The 17504-nt window shown below is 33.1% G+C and overlaps 1 protein-coding gene and 1 long non-coding RNA gene across 2 annotated transcripts; both read right to left on the bottom strand.

Annotated features, from left to right (window-relative positions):
• Positions 1–956: 956 nt before the first annotated feature.
• On the bottom strand, positions 957–5369 carry LOC147291183 (non-specific phospholipase C4-like). The gene is made up of 4 exons (XM_086235499.1): positions 4517–5369; positions 2598–3007; positions 1887–2057; positions 957–1443 (listed from the first exon to the last, which is right to left on the bottom strand). Exons 1-4 carry the CDS (start codon positions 5167–5169, stop codon positions 1115–1117), a joined length of 1563 nt encoding a protein of 520 aa, XP_086091625.1. The 5' UTR covers positions 5170–5369; the 3' UTR covers positions 957–1114.
• An 8789-nt stretch (positions 5370–14158) lies between these two features.
• LOC147291182 (uncharacterized) lies at positions 14159–14897 on the bottom strand. The gene is made up of 2 exons (XR_015121434.1): positions 14769–14897; positions 14159–14635 (listed from the first exon to the last, which is right to left on the bottom strand). It is a non-coding gene; the product is annotated as an uncharacterized LOC147291182 (long non-coding RNA).
• Positions 14898–17504: the final 2607 nt, after the last annotated feature.

Raw genomic sequence — 17504 nt, 5'->3', positions numbered from 1 at the left:
TGGCCGGCGAGCACTGTTCATCTTCTTCCTCAATTTACCTTGTTTTCTCCAGAATTTCTAGAATCTTTTTCTCAACTTTGGCTCGCTATTTTCCCTATTAAACCTCCACCAAATCTAACAAACTTATACTCTGTTTAAAACTATGCACTTCCTTTTTATAACCCTACAAAGATCACTCAAAATAGACGGTTAAAACTCCAGATAATCGGCTCCAAAGTAGGGTATTTGAAAACTGCCATTTTTTCCAGAAAATTCCCAAATTTTCCAAATTTTCTCCAACTTCAATTCCCTTTGATTCTAACACCTCAAATTAGTTTCTTGAGCTTCTAAAAACATGTTTAAAACCTTCCAATCCAACACTCAACTTCAAACCAACCTCGAAATCAAAACCTCATTAAACAACATAAACCCCAAAATCTTAAAATATATTGATCACTAGACCCCAACCCAAAACCTCCTTCACCTTCAAGTTCTATAATTTTTTGTGATCCTATCAACTTTTCCAACATTTAAGTGAACCTTACCAAAATCAGAAAATCAACCTCAAATTAAATTCTAAAGGAAACAGAGGGTTTACTAAAAGAATTGAGTTTACCTCCTTCTCTCTCTCTCTCTCTCTCTATTATTTTTTTTTTCTCTCTCTTACTTTTTCTCGGTTTCTCTTTCTTTTCTCGCGGGTTGGCTGGGTTTGCTAGCCAAACCAGCTTATAACACTAATCACACACACACACACACACACCTCTTCCACCGCCCAGCACCCCTTGCTCAAACCAATTAGAAGTTTTCCTCCTACTGGAGGTAGGAGGAAAGTTAAGTTTAAAATAAAAATATCTATATATATATATAATATAAACATAAGTGTAAATAAAATTGTAAATGTATTTAATAAAACTAATTAAACATAATTTTTATTTAATAAAAACGTTATTACAGATTACAAGACATGCAAATCAATAAGCTAGACACACGTAGTCATATGAATGTAATACCCAAACTAAGCTAGACACACGAAGTAATTGGCTTTAACAAATTTATGAATCAATAGAATGTAATACCCAAACTAAGCTGCTGTAAACAGATCCATGATGAGTATTGAGTAGTACGTACTCAATTATCACAAACCCAAACAAGAACACATCTTTTGAACAAACGACTTGGGCGACGATGGTGTGGGTGAGGTTGCACAAACGACAACCTCATTTTCGTCTGTTCCACTTTGTCTGGCTTTCTCGCATTCGTCTAAAAATGTCTTAAACGCTGCTTCCACATATTTGACAGCCTCTGAGACACTCATGTTCTCCACCAGTTTGTTGGGAAATATATCCTTTCTATGGTCCCCATTTAATGCCGCAGCCAATTGCACTAATTCTTCTTGAAATTCACTGAGTTTTGACCCGTCGTTTGATGCAGCCTCTCGTAGTTTCACAGGTTCACCCAAAGTAACTGCAATATTAAGCATAATAAATCATGCATGTTACAATATGTAATGAATAACTGATTGTTTACTTTTTAAGTTCTCATTTAAAAATAATCTTTACAAGAAATTAATTGATTATCATCAAATAAATAGCCTAACATTATATTTCTGATAATAATTGAAAATTGTATTAACCGATTATTATCAAATAGCTAATTGATTTTCATTTTAGTTTATCTTTTCAAATTGACAGAAAACTATTGAATTTGATGACATGGATCAATGGTGTAACATTTGGTAACTATATAGACAAAAGTGAAACATCGAACAAACTATATATGGGGACAAAAAATATAATTTGACCTATATATCCATTATGTTCAATAATTAAATGTTGTTTCCTTCTTGTTAAGTTCTCATGTAGCGAGGCAGGCATATATGAAAGTATAAAATAATGAGCTAGGTTCACCTGGACAATCAGTTCTTGGAGTTGTTCTAGTCAGAACACCCTCAAAGGTTCCGGCCCAAGCATCACGCTTTGTCAGAAACTCTTTTAGATTGAAAATCTTCTTCACAGTTGCTGCAATTGAGGAGTGCTCGAACTCTGATGAATGATATGGCCCTGAAGGCTTATGCAACACTGCAATAATATTTTTATCATCAACCATTAATATTACAGTTCACATTACTTGTTTTTTCTGCAAATACAATATTACTGATTATATGTAGACCACGTTTCTCATACAGGTGGTGATCACCAGTTATACAAGTGATCGAGGTCTTATATATAAATTAAGCTCACCTTTATAAAAAAGGTGTTAAGTAATTATTGTTCGTGAAATGTGCATATTGGGTGACATTGAGTCCATGCATGTGAGAGAGTTTGAACAAAAGTAAATATTAGAAAAATATAGTCAGAACGTATACTATCTTCCAATATTTGGTACTAACTAATTATGTACGAATAAAAGGAATGCATATGTATTTGAAACATAAATGCATAACAAAAAGTATATTTTGCCAGACTTCGAACATGGATTAATTATTCATATTTTGAATTTAATTAAATGTATGATTTAAATTCACAGTATCACATATATAATGAAACCGTCTCTTAAACAAATTAAGATTCGTAACATTATTTTGCATGTAATTAGAGTTTAGGATATTAGTTAATTACCTGTTCCAGGATCAATCCATGGGGAAATTAATAAGGCCGGAACCCGAACACCAAGCCGATCAAATTTGAAGTTGTACGGCTCGGGACCGACAATATCATCTGGGCTCGGGACATCCTTCACTGGTGTTGGAACATGATCATAGAAACCTCCATGCTCGTCGTATATAATTATGAACAACATTTCATTCCACTGGGGACTTGATCTCAATGCTTCATACACTTCTTTTACAAACTTCTGGCCTTCGGAGACATCGTGAGATGGGTGGTCATCGTTCGCAGGTATTGATAACACTTCAAAGAACCTTTGTTCGACCACCACGTAGTTTGGTAACTTCCCCTCCTTGCAATGGCTCTTGAATTCTAGGTCAAACTGATGGAAGTTCTTGATGTACTTCAATTTTCTTAGATTCCTACAGGTAATTAATTAAAAAACAGAACACCGTAGATGTGAGAAGAGAGAAAATACATAGAAGAGAACGAATAGTTTTCAGGATAAAAAAGAGTATTATCACACTCACTAATTTTTTTAGCAAATTTTTTTCACTAAATAATGTTACATTATTTCTCTTTTACGAAAAAAAAAAATCTTAAGTCATTAATTTTTTTTTTTTTAGAAAAACTCATTTAATTTGAATTATACGTTTGAATATGTGATAATACAGAAATAGTACGTGTATTATATGTTTGAATTGAAACATATGCATTTTTTTCTATATGTTTTGAAAAATACCAAAAAAAAATGTATGTACGTATATTATATGCGAATTTACTAACTATGATCAACAGTATAAAAAGCATGATTATATTTAATTATCCATTCGACATATATATATATATAATATAACAACTATCAGCCGACTCATTTTAGTTCATCTGTGACCTCAATAGTAGCTGGCCCCCACTAATACAAGCATTCATCATTTGGAGGGATGTTTCAATTATTTAAAGCGAAGTACAAGAAAAAAAGCTTCTGTTAAGTGTTAATGTTGCAATCTATCCAAATAACGACAAGAAAAAGTAATAATATTTAAATTAATAACCATCAAATATATTAATTAATTATGGCTTCCAAATTCCAACTAATAAACCCGATAAATTAATGGGTTGGAAGGAGAGAATCGAGACAAAACAATAATGTTATATAGAGGACTGTTAGAATGAGACCACCTACTACTATGAGAATATATTGAAAGCTTGTTTTTTTTTTTTTTTCTTTTGGAAAGATTGAAATTTATTTATTTTTAATTAGTAAAATATTAACATGTATACTGATACATTATTTAATAACTTTAGCATTATTCAATTATATAATTTGGGTTTGAAAATTACAGTGATGGCCTTTTAATGCAATAATGCTTATTGTAGTGCATGAATGGCAAATCAATGGTCAGCGTTGGAATCATATTAATTAGGTGGGATATTCACATGGCATGTTCTTTAAAGTACTCCCGCCACTAATAATATATTATTATAAAGTTGAAAGAGTTGTCCCATATTTGGAAGGACAAACCACATATTTAAGCAATATACACATGCCAAACTAATGACGGCTGATCAATTAATCATAATTTGCAGTGATCAATTAATCATAGAAGTTCACATTTCACTTTTATCTTCTGTGTTTGTATTCCTTTTGTACTAAATGAACAATTACATATGAGTAATATTGCTAAAGACAATCATATATATTTTAGATCACCTCACATAAAATTAATTAACAATAAAAAAATACCTCAAAACTCTTATAAATTATTATACAATGCCTCACATTTTTTATGTAAAGCATTAGATAATGTTTGAATGTTCATTGTTAGCATTTAAATGCTCGACGAAATATTAAAAGTGAACATAAATTATGATATTTATAAAAGAATTAAATTATGAAATTTTATCCATGATCAAACATAAATGTATATTACCTGTACAAAAGCGTGGAAGGAGGGTACTGGTAGTAAATCCCAAACGACAAAGAAGCTTCCTCCAACGACTCAAAAATTGTCTTCTGCGGCAAGCCTGCGATGAGCTGCTTGGTGTCGTTGCTGGTCAGCCCATGCGACGTCGCCGAGTGCACGTACTGCCGGTTCGGCTGCGTCGACGACGGCACCGACGCGAACCACCTATCACACACCGCGAAGTCCTTCACCAGCTCCTTATAAACGGGGACGTTTTCGGGCCTGAACCCGTTCATCACCGTCTCCGACAGCCCGGCCTCCGTCCTCTCGGCGTTTTGGGCGAAGCCCTCCATGGTGGGAGCAAGCTTCTTGGCGGCTGACTCCTCGCTCCACTGCTCGCCGAAGATTTGCTCGTAGATGGCTTGGATCGAGTGGCCCGGGTCCGGGTCCACGTAGGCGGACTTGTCGCCGAAGACGACCCGGGTGGAGTTCGGGTCGGATGTCGAAATGGGGTTGGATTCGGTTCCCGTGACGCCGTTGATTTCTGGGTTTAGGGACTTCATCCAACCCAGCATGTGGTCGAAGGAGCGGTTCTCTTGGACCAAAACGACCACCGTTTTGATGGGGGAGGTGGTGGGAGTACTAGTACTACTACTACCGCCTGGCTCCGGACCAGCCATTGTTGGTGACGTGGTGGTTTGGGAATTTGGGTTCGTAAGTGTTGTTGGTTAAGCTTAATGTTCAATGTGTGAGAAGGGCTATTTATAGAGATCGGTGGTGATGATGATGGTCATCATGATGCTGATGATGAAGAAGTTTAGGTTGGACTTTTAGAGAAGAAAGTTGGGAAATTGGAGAAAGGATATGGTTTCATTTTGATACAAAAGGATATTCACTCGAGCTTCACAATAGTATATATTCACTAGTATATTCTTATTCTTTATTGAATAATTAATTTATATAATTTGTATTTAATTTTAAAATTTTACAACTGGTTAAGCGACAAGAGGAAGAGTGGTAGACCTCATGATTAAAATGGATGACATCGAGCCAAATGGTCATTCCGGTACGTCTTCCTGTGACCCTGTCAATTCTCAATTGTAGTTGTTTCTCAGTTACAAATTATAGTTTCCTTAATATTTTGAAACACTTTCATCTTGAATAAACACCTGCCGTGCTATGTTGGATTTTTGTTTTCAAAATAAAATATGTTAAACATTTTGATCGAACTTGGTTCTGATCGTTATGAAAGTCTAGTACTAAAATTGCTAAGAATATTGAAACTATTAGACAAATTAAAGTTATTAAAGCTATTAATGGCCAAAAAAAAAAGTTATTAAAGCTATAAGGATCAAAATGAAATTTTAACTTTTTAAAAATATATATAGTCATGGAATGGTGTTGAATCTTATTATTTAAAGTGATTCGACCCATATTCAAGTGAAGTTTAGGTATTACTCAATAATTATATTTTCAAGATTCTAAAAAGGCGTTATTTTTTCATTTTAGTTTTTATGTTTGTGCCCTGTACCGTGTGACACGTTTTTTAGCCTAATTGCTTTGGGCTGTAACCTTCTTCATGGATAGAGCCCTCTATTTTAGCGGATTTACTAATTCTTCTTTTTTTTTCCTTCATTAATATAGATTCAGTTGTGAAAAAAAAAGAGAGTAAAAAGTCTTTAATAAAAGCAACAATGTGCTAACTTTAAAATTTCCCCAAATTGGTATGGTGCTACACGAAAGAAGATATATATGCATGAACATGAAGTTAGCTGGTAGTTAAACTCGATCATCACTTCTAATAAGACTGCAAAGTACGTGTTTAGCATGTTAAGCACAAGCCTAGCTAAGAAGCTAGGTACCATGTAAAACCTACTTATTTTATTGTAAGAAAAGAAAATTGCATAGTATAATGGCTTTGTGTGCTGCCACGTACATGTTGGTTTGTCCCTCTAAATAGCCTGTACAAGATGTATTGAGTATGACATATATATTTTTGTTTCTTTTGTGTATGATGATTGAAGGTACGAAATTTAGGTATACAAGTTATGCTCTCGAATAAAGCATATACTATGCGTGCGATATTACTTAAATTGACACAACTGCACAAGGAGTTGCAATGGGATTAAGTAATTAGAAGGTCAAACAAGAAACGCAACTCTATATCAAATTATCAACATTCTAATGATGTACGTTGAAAGCAAAAATCAAGCTTAAATTACTATCATTACTGTTTAGATTTTATTACACTTTACCCACCTGAACTTTAGAGTCGATTTCACTTCAAAGCCTGAAAACAAAAATTGTGTCAATTTACCACCTGAATTAAAAATTTGTTACAATATATTATTTATAGCTCATTTTATCTAAACTTTTACTAAGAAAAAGAATGTTTTGATATTTTTAAATTAGTTTTCTATTGTCAAAGTGGGTAAAGTGTAAAAAAAAAAAAATTTGTTTTAATTTTGTTTTTTCAACAATAGTAACTTGAAAAAAATCAAAACACCCTTATTTTTAACAAAAATTTAGACAAAATAAGACAGAGGTGGTACATTGTAACAAATTTTTAATTCAGATGATAAATTGACACAATTTTTTTTTTAAGTAGTGAAATGAGATTAACCCCAAAATTCAGGTGAATAAAATATAAAAAAGGCTAATATTTATTGTTAAGCCCTTAAAAACGGTCCAGGCCCTATTGGCCATGGATTGGCGCGACCCAATGTTATGGCAAAAGTGGCTCGTTTTTGCATAAAGTAGAGCCTAAGCCTTAAATTTTCATCCATATGCCAACCCATACACAAATGACTAAATTTTTCATCCATATGCCAACCCATACGCAAATGACTAAATTCTTAAGGGCAATTTTGTTCTTCCACCTCGGCCCTCCCCCTTCAGAAAGAGAGAGATTATAGAGAAGAGAGAAGGGAAAGGGAAGGGTTGGTGGGAAAGGACAAAATTGCCCTTAAATTGTGATCACATCACTACTTTTGTTAACCATTGTCACTAAAGCTTGATTTTGGACTATTAGACAACAAAATTAAATTAAGGGTAAATTACAATTTAATACCTCAACTTTATCTCGAATTTCAAGTTAGTACTTCAAGTTCAAAAAGTTGCAATTTCATGCCTCAACTTTCATTTTGTTTCAAGTTAATACCTCCGTTAGATTTTCTATCAATCAACCGTTATCTTTGATGACGTGACAAGGATATGATGGTTTTTTCATCCTAGTTTTGTCCACCTAAGCTACCACATGTTAAAAAAGTATTTTAATATTTTAAAAACTTTAAATCATTTAAACAAATTTTTTTGTCAAAAACAAAAATCTTTCAACCAACCATCTTTCTCCCCGACTCCCTCACTCTCTATGCAACTCCCTCCCCAGCTGCCTTCATCCCCCCTCTCCCCCGCCCCCAAACCTTCTTCCTCCCTACGCTTCCCCGCATCTACCTCCCTCCGCCTCCCCTCCTTGGCCACCCCCCACCCAATCCCCGCGTCCACCTCTCTTTGCAACTCTATCCCCATCTTCTTCAACCCTCTCCCCCCACCCAGCACCATCAAACCCCTCCACGCCCTTCTCCCCCCACCCAGAACCACCAGCCCCATCCACTTGCAAATTGAAGGAAACCCTCTGAAGCCACTGAACTACTTCACTTTTCTGACTCCTCCATATGAGATGACATGAATAAGATATTAACTACTTCATTTTGAATGAATCTTCATGTAGTGCAGCTTGGCCATTTTTGGAGTTTAAGGTCATCACAATCTCTTCATTTATAGTTTTAAAGTGTTTCAATAAAAATATCTAAATGGCATCAAACATGTGGTCCTACCAAAATGGAGGATTTTGGAAGCGGCAATCACAAATTCATCATTTAAAACATGAACTTTCTATAGATAACTTAGAGAAGAACAATGGGACATGCTAATTAACAATATATATGCTTGTAAAGAACAGTTGCAAGTTATAGCATGAACCTTCTGTACATTATCAAGAAATTAACAAGATTACAACATATACAACTTTATTGAAAGTTCAAATTGATCTTTAGTGTGTACAATTACAATATTTCAACTACGACAAGCTTCAATTGGAATTGTATACCTATAAAATTCATAAACATGTGCATCAAGTGGAATGTGACATTCAGACTTTTAATTCTATCAACCTTTTAAGTATAGACTATTGTTTGCTGAATCACTAAGCGCAACAATAACCCATTCATAATTTTTCTATATGCATATTATAGCAATAGAACAAAGGTTATCCTTTATCGTAACATGACATAGGAAATAAGTTTCCTTTGTCATATACAACTATTAACCCCTTTCTTATACAGAGAAATCACGGCCGAAAAAGCCTTTACTAGAAAAACAGAAGCATCTACTGAGAATAAGGGTTTGGTTCCTGATATGTGATCTAAGTAACATGCTTCATCTGGCCTAATGGTTCCAAATCTGAACCAAGTTTTGTTTAAACCCAAGAGAAGAGCAGAACCCATAAGATCACATCTCCAAATACTAAACCCATAAGCTTCATTGCTATTGCTACTTACATACATCTCCACATACTTAAAGATCATGGTCTGGAAGGTGAACGAGTGAAAATGGGTTAATGGATTTACCTATGAAGAAAACCATAGAGATAGCAGTAGAACTCTTCCACAAAATCATGATTCCTCCTCATCGATCACCACTGTTGTAGCCTATAGGAGGTCTCTTAGTAAGTGAAGGTTGAGGATGCGGCGCAAGACTATCTTTATGACCATATCTCGGTTCTTTGAACCCTAAACTACCTATTTATAGACAAAAAAACAAAAAACAAAACCCACCTATTTTAACTTTGAGTTTGTGGTTGTGATGGAGTTATGGGCTGATGAGGTCTAGTTGGAGCTCATATTATTAGGCTATCATCGGCCTTATGGGCTACTATCTTTGTTTACCATATTGGGCTACTACTGGTCTACTATTTCTATTTACTATGGGCTACTACTGGTCGATCTACTATTTCTATTTACCATATTGGGCTACTAAAGATAAAGAAAAGTCTTTTAAATGATCTCGATCTTATTTAATTACTTTCATTTACTAATTTTAAAATTTCTTCAAATATGATGAATCTTAGCTCCCTTGTGCTTTTTTTGATATGTATGATTAACATATGTAAGGTAAGGAAATGACGAGTACAAAATCTAAGAGCAGAGAAAGTTTAGCATATCCACAAATTAATATTCAAGAGGAATCTCTCCTTCCTACTCCTCTTCTCTTTTTTTTTCTTTCCTTAAAAATCAAATTTAAGTCACTTAACTTCATTTAAGCATAACAATTCATTTATTTAATAAAAAATATATAATAAAAGGAAAAATATCCTCAATGAAAACAAGAAAGATTTTGCATGAAATAGAGATGATCCTCCTCATTTATATTAGTAGTGCACTTAATATGAAAATTTTGAAGGAACCCTATGCTACCTATATTGACAAAAAGATTACTTTCCATATATATATATATAGTTATCATATCCATTAAATGCTCAACAATTCCTAGCGGCCTAAAAGATATGGATAAATCTTGCTTCAAGTTGGCTAGAGTCTTGTAGTACCATATGTAACTAATTTAAAATTGAATCCGTTAATTTTAAGATACTGACAACCCAAAAAGTTAAGGAAAAGCAACTAAGCTCGCAAATTTAACTTGTAGGTAATATTAAAGCCAACAAATTTAATTTTCAAGTAACATTCTAGAAGACCCAACATCCAGGCACTACCAACAAGGACAAAACACTACATGCTAAAATAACTATTAATTTTTCACTTTACCAAAAGCAAAGACACTGCTATAGTAAACTGAAAATTTCAAAAAATCAAAGCATCATTAACACAAAATCTACAAAAATTGACTCAAGATAACCATAAACCCATAATCATCGATCTAAATTTGCAAAAAACATGAAATTTATGGGTTTTCTATTCTAATATTCTTCTCTGTTACTTTTACAGTAAATTGAAACTGTGAACTACAACTGAAACTGCCATAAATGTAGTACTTTCCAACAAACCAAGCATCACTCCCTGCATCTAGCATACTTCATGCCTTCCATACCTAGAAAACCAGAAATTAAACAAAATAACTGGAAAAACAAAGCATACAAGTTAACTAAAACTGCACAACAACAAAAACGAAAACTGAAAAAACATAGAGCAAATCTAAGTCAACGGAAAAGGCTTACAAGTCATCTACTGCCTATGCTCCCTCTCATTTTTCCCAATTTCACCTTCTCTCAGCACTGAACCTTACTAGAGTGATGTAGAGAGAGAGTGTGATAAAGAGAGAGAGAGAGAGAGAGAGAGAGAGAGAGAGAGAGAGAGAGAGAGAGAGGATGAAGAGGATGAGGAGAAGAAGAATGGGAAGAGCGGTGCAAAGTAGAGTTCGTTCAACGTGGCTGGGCTGGGGTTCATTGTTGATGGTAGAGAGAGAAAGATGAGGGCTAATGATAAAGTGGCTTCTTCTTTGCTGCAATGCTCATGACAAAGTGGACAGCTGGCTATTGCACTTACCTAGATGACCTGAAGGTTACAAAAGTAACATTATTGTTAAATTTTGTTTTACCAATAACCTTATTTTTAAATTTTACAAATAGTTGTAGTACAGCTTAACTAGGATGCTTGTCATACATCCTAGAGTAAGTAATTCTTTAAAATTTCCTTCAATTTTTTATTTTTTTTTATCAAATTTAATTCAATGAAAACTCTTCATCGATCGAATTTAATTGATTGTTGTTGCAGCTTTCAACAACACTAAGAAACCTTTGGCTTATTAATATACTTTTGTGTTTAAATACTAAAGACCAAATAGCAACTCTGTCTCTCTCTAGCAGAGTTTCTCTCTCGATCTAGAGATGTAATTTACTTAATTCGCGCCAGTTTGGTGTCTACTTGCGAGCTAGTCTCATCTTCTCCTTCTTTCTTCAATTAATTCTTCTTTTTCTTTCAATTCTCATTCTATCTTCTTGTGATTTCTCTAGGTTCTTGATTTCTAGTTTTGGTACTGTACGTAATCCTCTCATATACGCTTGTTTGGTGAGAGTGCTGTTTGAAACCCCAATTTAATTACTTGTGTTTCTTCATTGGAGCACTTCAATGGTTGATTTTCTAGGGAAGGAAGCTCATCGATCTCTGGATCATGAAGCAATTGAGGGATCATGATATGTTATGCTAGCTGCAGCTATAATTGCAAAGAAGATGCCTAATAGGGGATTGATTATCGGCATTCCTACTAGTGCTTGGAGGGATTATGGTGATGTAACAATGGTGTCGTTAAATTAAGGATCGCCTCTTCTTGATCTATCACTTCTCTATCATTTTTCAAGTCTAAGGCCGGTCATCACAATCTTTTCATTTGTAGTTTTAAAGTGTTTCAATGAAAATATCTAAATGGCATCAAACATGTGATCCTGCCAAAATGAAGGATTTCAGAAGCGGCAATTACAAATTCATCATTTTAAACATGAACTTTCTCTAGATAACTCAGAGAAGAACAATGAGACATGCTAATTAACTATATGCTTGTAAAGAACAGTGGTAAGTTATAGCACCAACCTTCTGTACATTATCAAGAAATTAACAATATATATTACAACATATACAACTTTATTGAAAGTGCAAATTGGTCTTCAGTGTGTTCAATTATATTTCAACTGCGACAAACTTCAATTGGAAACCTAGTGTGCACTACTATCTTTATAACTATATATCGGTTCTTTGAACCTTAAACCACCTATTTATAATTATGACAACAAAAAAGCCACATGGTTAACTTTGAGTTTGTAGGTGTTATGGAGTTATGGGCTGCTAAGGTAAATTAATTTGGATATCATATTATTAGGCTATCATTGGCCTTATGGGCTACTACTGGTCTACTAGCTATTTCTTTTTACCATATTGGGCTACTACTGGTCTTCTATTTCTGTTTATCATCATATTGGGCTACTACTAGTCTACTATTTTTGTTTACCATATTGGGCTACCAAAAATAAAGAAATGTCCTTTAAATGGTCTTCTATCTTCTATCATTAACTAATTTAAAATTTCTTCAAATATGTTTAATCCTCCCTAGTGCTTCTTTTGGATATGTATGATGAACATATGTAAGATAAGGAAATGATGTGTACAAAATCTAAGAGCAGATAATTTTAATGAAAATTATATTAGTAGTGCGCGCAGTTAATATGAAAATTGAATGACCCTATGCTTCCTATATATATGGACAAAAAGATTACTTTATTTATCATGTCCCATAATGCTCAACAATTCTTAGCGGCCTAACAGATATGGATAAATCCTTCTTTAAAATGGCTAGAGTCATGTAGTACTGTATGACTATAATTTAAAATTTGGTCAATTACGAAAAAAAAAAAATTCAAATATCAAAATGGTCAATGAATTATACAATTAATCTGCATCAATAATGTTATGGATCCCAAAATTATAGCCCAAATTTGGATCCAAATATTGTGGCAGTGCATGTGTCAGTGTATTACTTGTTGCAAAAAAAATGAGTTTAAAGTGGAATAAGTTATGAATCTATGAGACACTACCACATGTATTTAGGATTTAAATTTGTGATGCAAAAAATGAAATAACAAAAAAAAGAATTGTAATAACAAAAAACAGAACTATACTAATCTGAAAAAAAAAAAAAAACAAAAAGGAATTTGTAGTTCCTGCCACTGTGTTGACACACTGCTGTTGTTAGCAATGTCCATTGTACATCATCAGTGATCAATTTTAATATGATCCACCATTATCACCATTGACTATGTGATAGTCATCATTTTTTAATATGTAACTGTCACACAATTATCGTTTTTAAATTAGTGACTATGTAACAATCAACATTTTTTAGTCAAACCCTCCCTCTCTCTCTCTCTCTCATCACAATTAATCACCAACACACACTCAGTATTCTAATTACATAATTAATTACAATACTTAAAAGAAAAATAGAGAGAGAAGATCCAAAGAGAGTGGTGTTATACTTTGGATACCAACTCAGCCGCTAAGAACAATTATTTGTTTAAAAAAACAAAACAAATAGTTATTGAATTTCGCCTATTGTAAATTTCGAAGAAGGTAAGGGCAAATTTGGTAATTCATACAACTTAAAATAGTTGACATAAGTAACTATGTTTGGGCCTATTGACCATTGTGGTAAAAAAAGAGTCCACATTGACTAATATAGTATTTAGAAATATTTGATTGATTTTAATTTAATTTTCTATTTATAATTTCCTTCAATTAAACTTTGTTTTTCAAATTCAATTGATATTTGCTGAAACTTTCAACAACTCTTAGATATCTTTGGCTTATTAATATACGTTTTTGTTTTTCGTAATCAAAATGCCATTATTTGATTTGGGTCACTTGCAACTCATATTTTTTTGCAACATATAATAAAAGCACGTTTCGAAATTTGATACATGACTTAAGGTCTATCACAATCTTTCATTTATAGTTTTTAGTGTGTTTCAGTGAAAATACCAAAATGGGATTATATATTATAACAAGCATTTTAAAAGTGTCGAGTTGAACCATGGCGCATGATAATTAACATATAACGGGATTATTTTTTCCACATGCTAAAAACCACAATAAAAAAAATACAAAATTACATTGAAATGAATCTTATTCAAATTATAGTTCACATAAACAAACTTGTTACAAAAATAATGGATATTGCAATATCCAACATCTACAACTTCTAAAATTTGAATTAACAATATATTACTAACTTGAGTACTGAAATTATCAAAACTTCACTTATTTATTCGCCTCCATTGTACCAATCAATTTTTGTAACACTCAAATATTTTGTAAATAATTATTTTCTCGAAATTAATTTTGAGATTTACAACAAAGCTATGTCTATTTGTCTTTCTTTACAAAAAAATTTTATACATAGCCTGCTATTGATCCAATTATTATATACTAAATTTTTGTACAAATTTGAAAAAGAGTTTTTTAAATCTGTAAAACCTAAGTCCACCCTCGTTCAAATGACAAAAACAATTAATAAATCTTCTTATACAAAGAAATCACGGTCGAACAGAACACTTGATCTGGCCCAATGGTTCCTGATCCGAACCTAGTTTTGTTCAAAATCAAGTAAATAGCAAAACCCATTAGACAATATTGCTATTGCTACTTGCACACAACTCGAAATATTCAAATATTCATATCTGAGAGATAAAAGAGTGAAAAGAGGTTGATTGATTTACCAGTAAAGAGAGCCATACAGAAAGCAGTAGTACGGCTCCCCAAAAGCATGACTAGTCATCACCTGCAGCAGCCTGTAGTCTTGTCTATGAATACATAGACGATGCGGCGTACGACTATTACTATATATCTCAGGTCTACACTTCTTGGAACCCTATCCATCTATTTATAGTAGTTTGTGGCTGTGATGGGATTATGGGCTGCTGAGGTCTATTTAGGTTTCCTATAATTGGGCTGTTACTATTGGGCTAGCATTTCTCATAAGTGCTAACCAAATTGGGCTACTTAGAGCATCACCAACCGTAGTTTATCTCTAAGATTAAATTTGAAGTTAATAATAGGAATATTTCAAACATATTTTCTATGGTATTAAACACTACTTTAACCATATCCATATTCTCCAATGCCAAACTCATTTTTTTTCTTATATAAACTAACAACTGCTCACCTCTTTCTCATCACGTTAAGCACATTATAATTATTTAAAAGTAATAAATGACATAGAAGAAAATAAGAATGTTTTAACTGGGAAGATAAGGATAATTATAGAATATTGGAAAATGACAATAAAATGGTTAACAATTTCTTTACGCCAAAAGTGGAGTTCAAAACTTTCTCACGCTAAAAATTTATTTAGGGATCGAAGTGTGAGATGGTCTATGGGTGCAGCTCACCCAACTCTAAATTTGGGATTATGGAATACGGTTGGGATTATAGCTGGTGCATGCCAATTTGTCCTAAAGGATTCCAAGTTCTTATTTCATTCACCTACATATTCTTAAATTCTTATTTTCATGCAATTTCTCTACCTATTAGTTTCTCCTTTTACAAAAAATTGCTATTTTTTTTTATTGATGTTCTTTTTGTTTGGAGATGGGTAGTTGTAAACTTATAACAAAATAGTTTTAGGTAGTAATAAACTCCTGTTTGTTTGGCCGTAATGCTACAATTGGAACAAGTATTGTATTCTATTCCTTAACTATCTAGTAATGTAATGACTTTTAACTTTCCATTCTAATGTTTGGAACAATTTAGTAATTGAAAACATAGAATGATTTGTAATAGAGTAAATAATAGCACTTTTCCAATTTTATCCTTATCTTTTAACTTATCAAATTAGAGAGAGAAAGGAGAGAAGAAGGAGTGACAGAGTGGGAGAGAAACTTTCGTATGTTCGACAAAAAAAAACTCCCTATCGGATCAGTTCAAGGAATTTCAAGATAACAATAATTTTTTAATTTGGGCAATTATATCTTTTTCTTAAATAACCATCCTCTTTATCTCTCCTTGTGTTGATGAAGAACCAGAAGTTTCTCTGTCAATTGGTTATTTCCAGAATTAAAAAAATCTCGTCCCCCTCCTTCAATTGCTTCGAATATCGGCATCAATGGGTTTTTTGGTTTTCTCCAAAACGAAAAAAAAACTCTTTTTTATTAATTGTTCTTCTTTCATGGATGAGGGATGAGGTGAGGTGGTAGGAGGAGAAATAATTCTGTAGAACCGATATATTGACACGTGGTATAACCAGTCTATGTGTTATAATATGAATAGTTGTTATTAATATTATACCATACTAATATAAACATATTGTCCAATAATATCCTTACATGTTAGATTGGTTATACCACGTGGCGGTATATTAGTTATATCCTATAATTTTTTTGATAGGAGGCATGACAAATTTGCCATGGAATAGAAAAATGGAGGAAGACAAGAGTGAGTTTTTATGTTTTCAGTTTTTTAGTAGTCATATAATGAGAGTATTTATTGTAATTTTACATTCCATTCCAGCTAGTGTAGGAATAGAAATACCACCCCCCTCCGGTATTTCAATTCCACCTCTTATCAGGAATTGAATTATGATCAACTAAGGTCAATTACTTAGTTCATTTCCCTTACAAGCCAGCCAAACACCATGTTTGGATAGAATGGAAATTGAATTCTCATTCTTGCTCTAGATTCCGTCCAAACAAACATTAGTTAAATATGTTATATATAATTGTCGTTTTATTGGTTTTTTAAGAGTTTATTTAGGAGTGCTTCTAGCTATAGTTGTTGTAGTACTTGGCATTTGTGTTGAAGCACACACGATTTTCTTGATGATAATTCAAGTACTTCCTGTAAATCCAGTTGGAAGCACTTCTTGATGATGCTTATCCCAAAAACACTAAAAAATGATCCTACAACCACATAAAGCCACTTGTACACATGCAGTATTTGATAATTTAATGCATAAAAAATGGGATATAAAATCAAAAAACAAGCAACAAAAAAATTGATAATTCACAAGGTAAGTTGGTGCACTACCCCATTATCCAAAGAAACTCCAACATTATTTATAACCTCTGCAATCTACTTGGCCAATCTTTTTTTTTCCTTATTATTTTTTATGAGCCCAATAAGTAAGCACTAATTTGCACGCTGTTTAATTTCAAGAAAATGCTAAAACATCTGAAAAAGAGCATGGCAAAAGACAAATCCTTGATCCATATCAGGCAGGAGTGGTAGTTGAGACTGTAATGTGTTATTTTGGTCCCAATCTATTTCCATAACTCTTTTTTCATACCCCAACGGCCCAACACAATGAGTATTATGCTTATTGAATGAATCTTTATACAATGCCTTTGCCGTAATCAGGAGAGTAAACGCTTAGGCACTACTTTTGAGTCCTCACAATCTTTCATTCATAGTTTAAAGCTTTTCAATGAAAATATCAAAATGCCATAAAATTAAAAAAA

The sequence above is a fragment of the Dryas octopetala genome, chromosome 3 (genome assembly GCF_963921425.1).
Source record: "Dryas octopetala chromosome 3, drDryOcto1.1, whole genome shotgun sequence".
Lineage (NCBI taxonomy): Eukaryota > Viridiplantae > Streptophyta > Magnoliopsida > Rosales > Rosaceae > Dryas > Dryas octopetala.
Note: the sequence above shows the minus strand (reverse complement) of the source record. Positions and strands in the feature narration are given on the sequence as shown.

Excerpts from the sequence above, each read along its gene's own strand:
- LOC147291183 (XM_086235499.1), bottom strand. The coding sequence starts at position 5,169 with ATGGCTGGTCCGGAGCCAGGCGGTAGTAGTAGTACTAGTACTCCCACC. Across the intron at positions 2,058-2,597 it reads ATGGATTGATCCTGGAACAG|TGTTGCATAAGCCTTCAGGG; the intron begins GTAATTAACTAA and ends ATATTATTGCAG. Across the intron at positions 1,444-1,886 it reads TCCAAGAACTGATTGTCCAG|TTACTTTGGGTGAACCTGTG; the intron begins GTGAACCTAGCT and ends TTAATATTGCAG.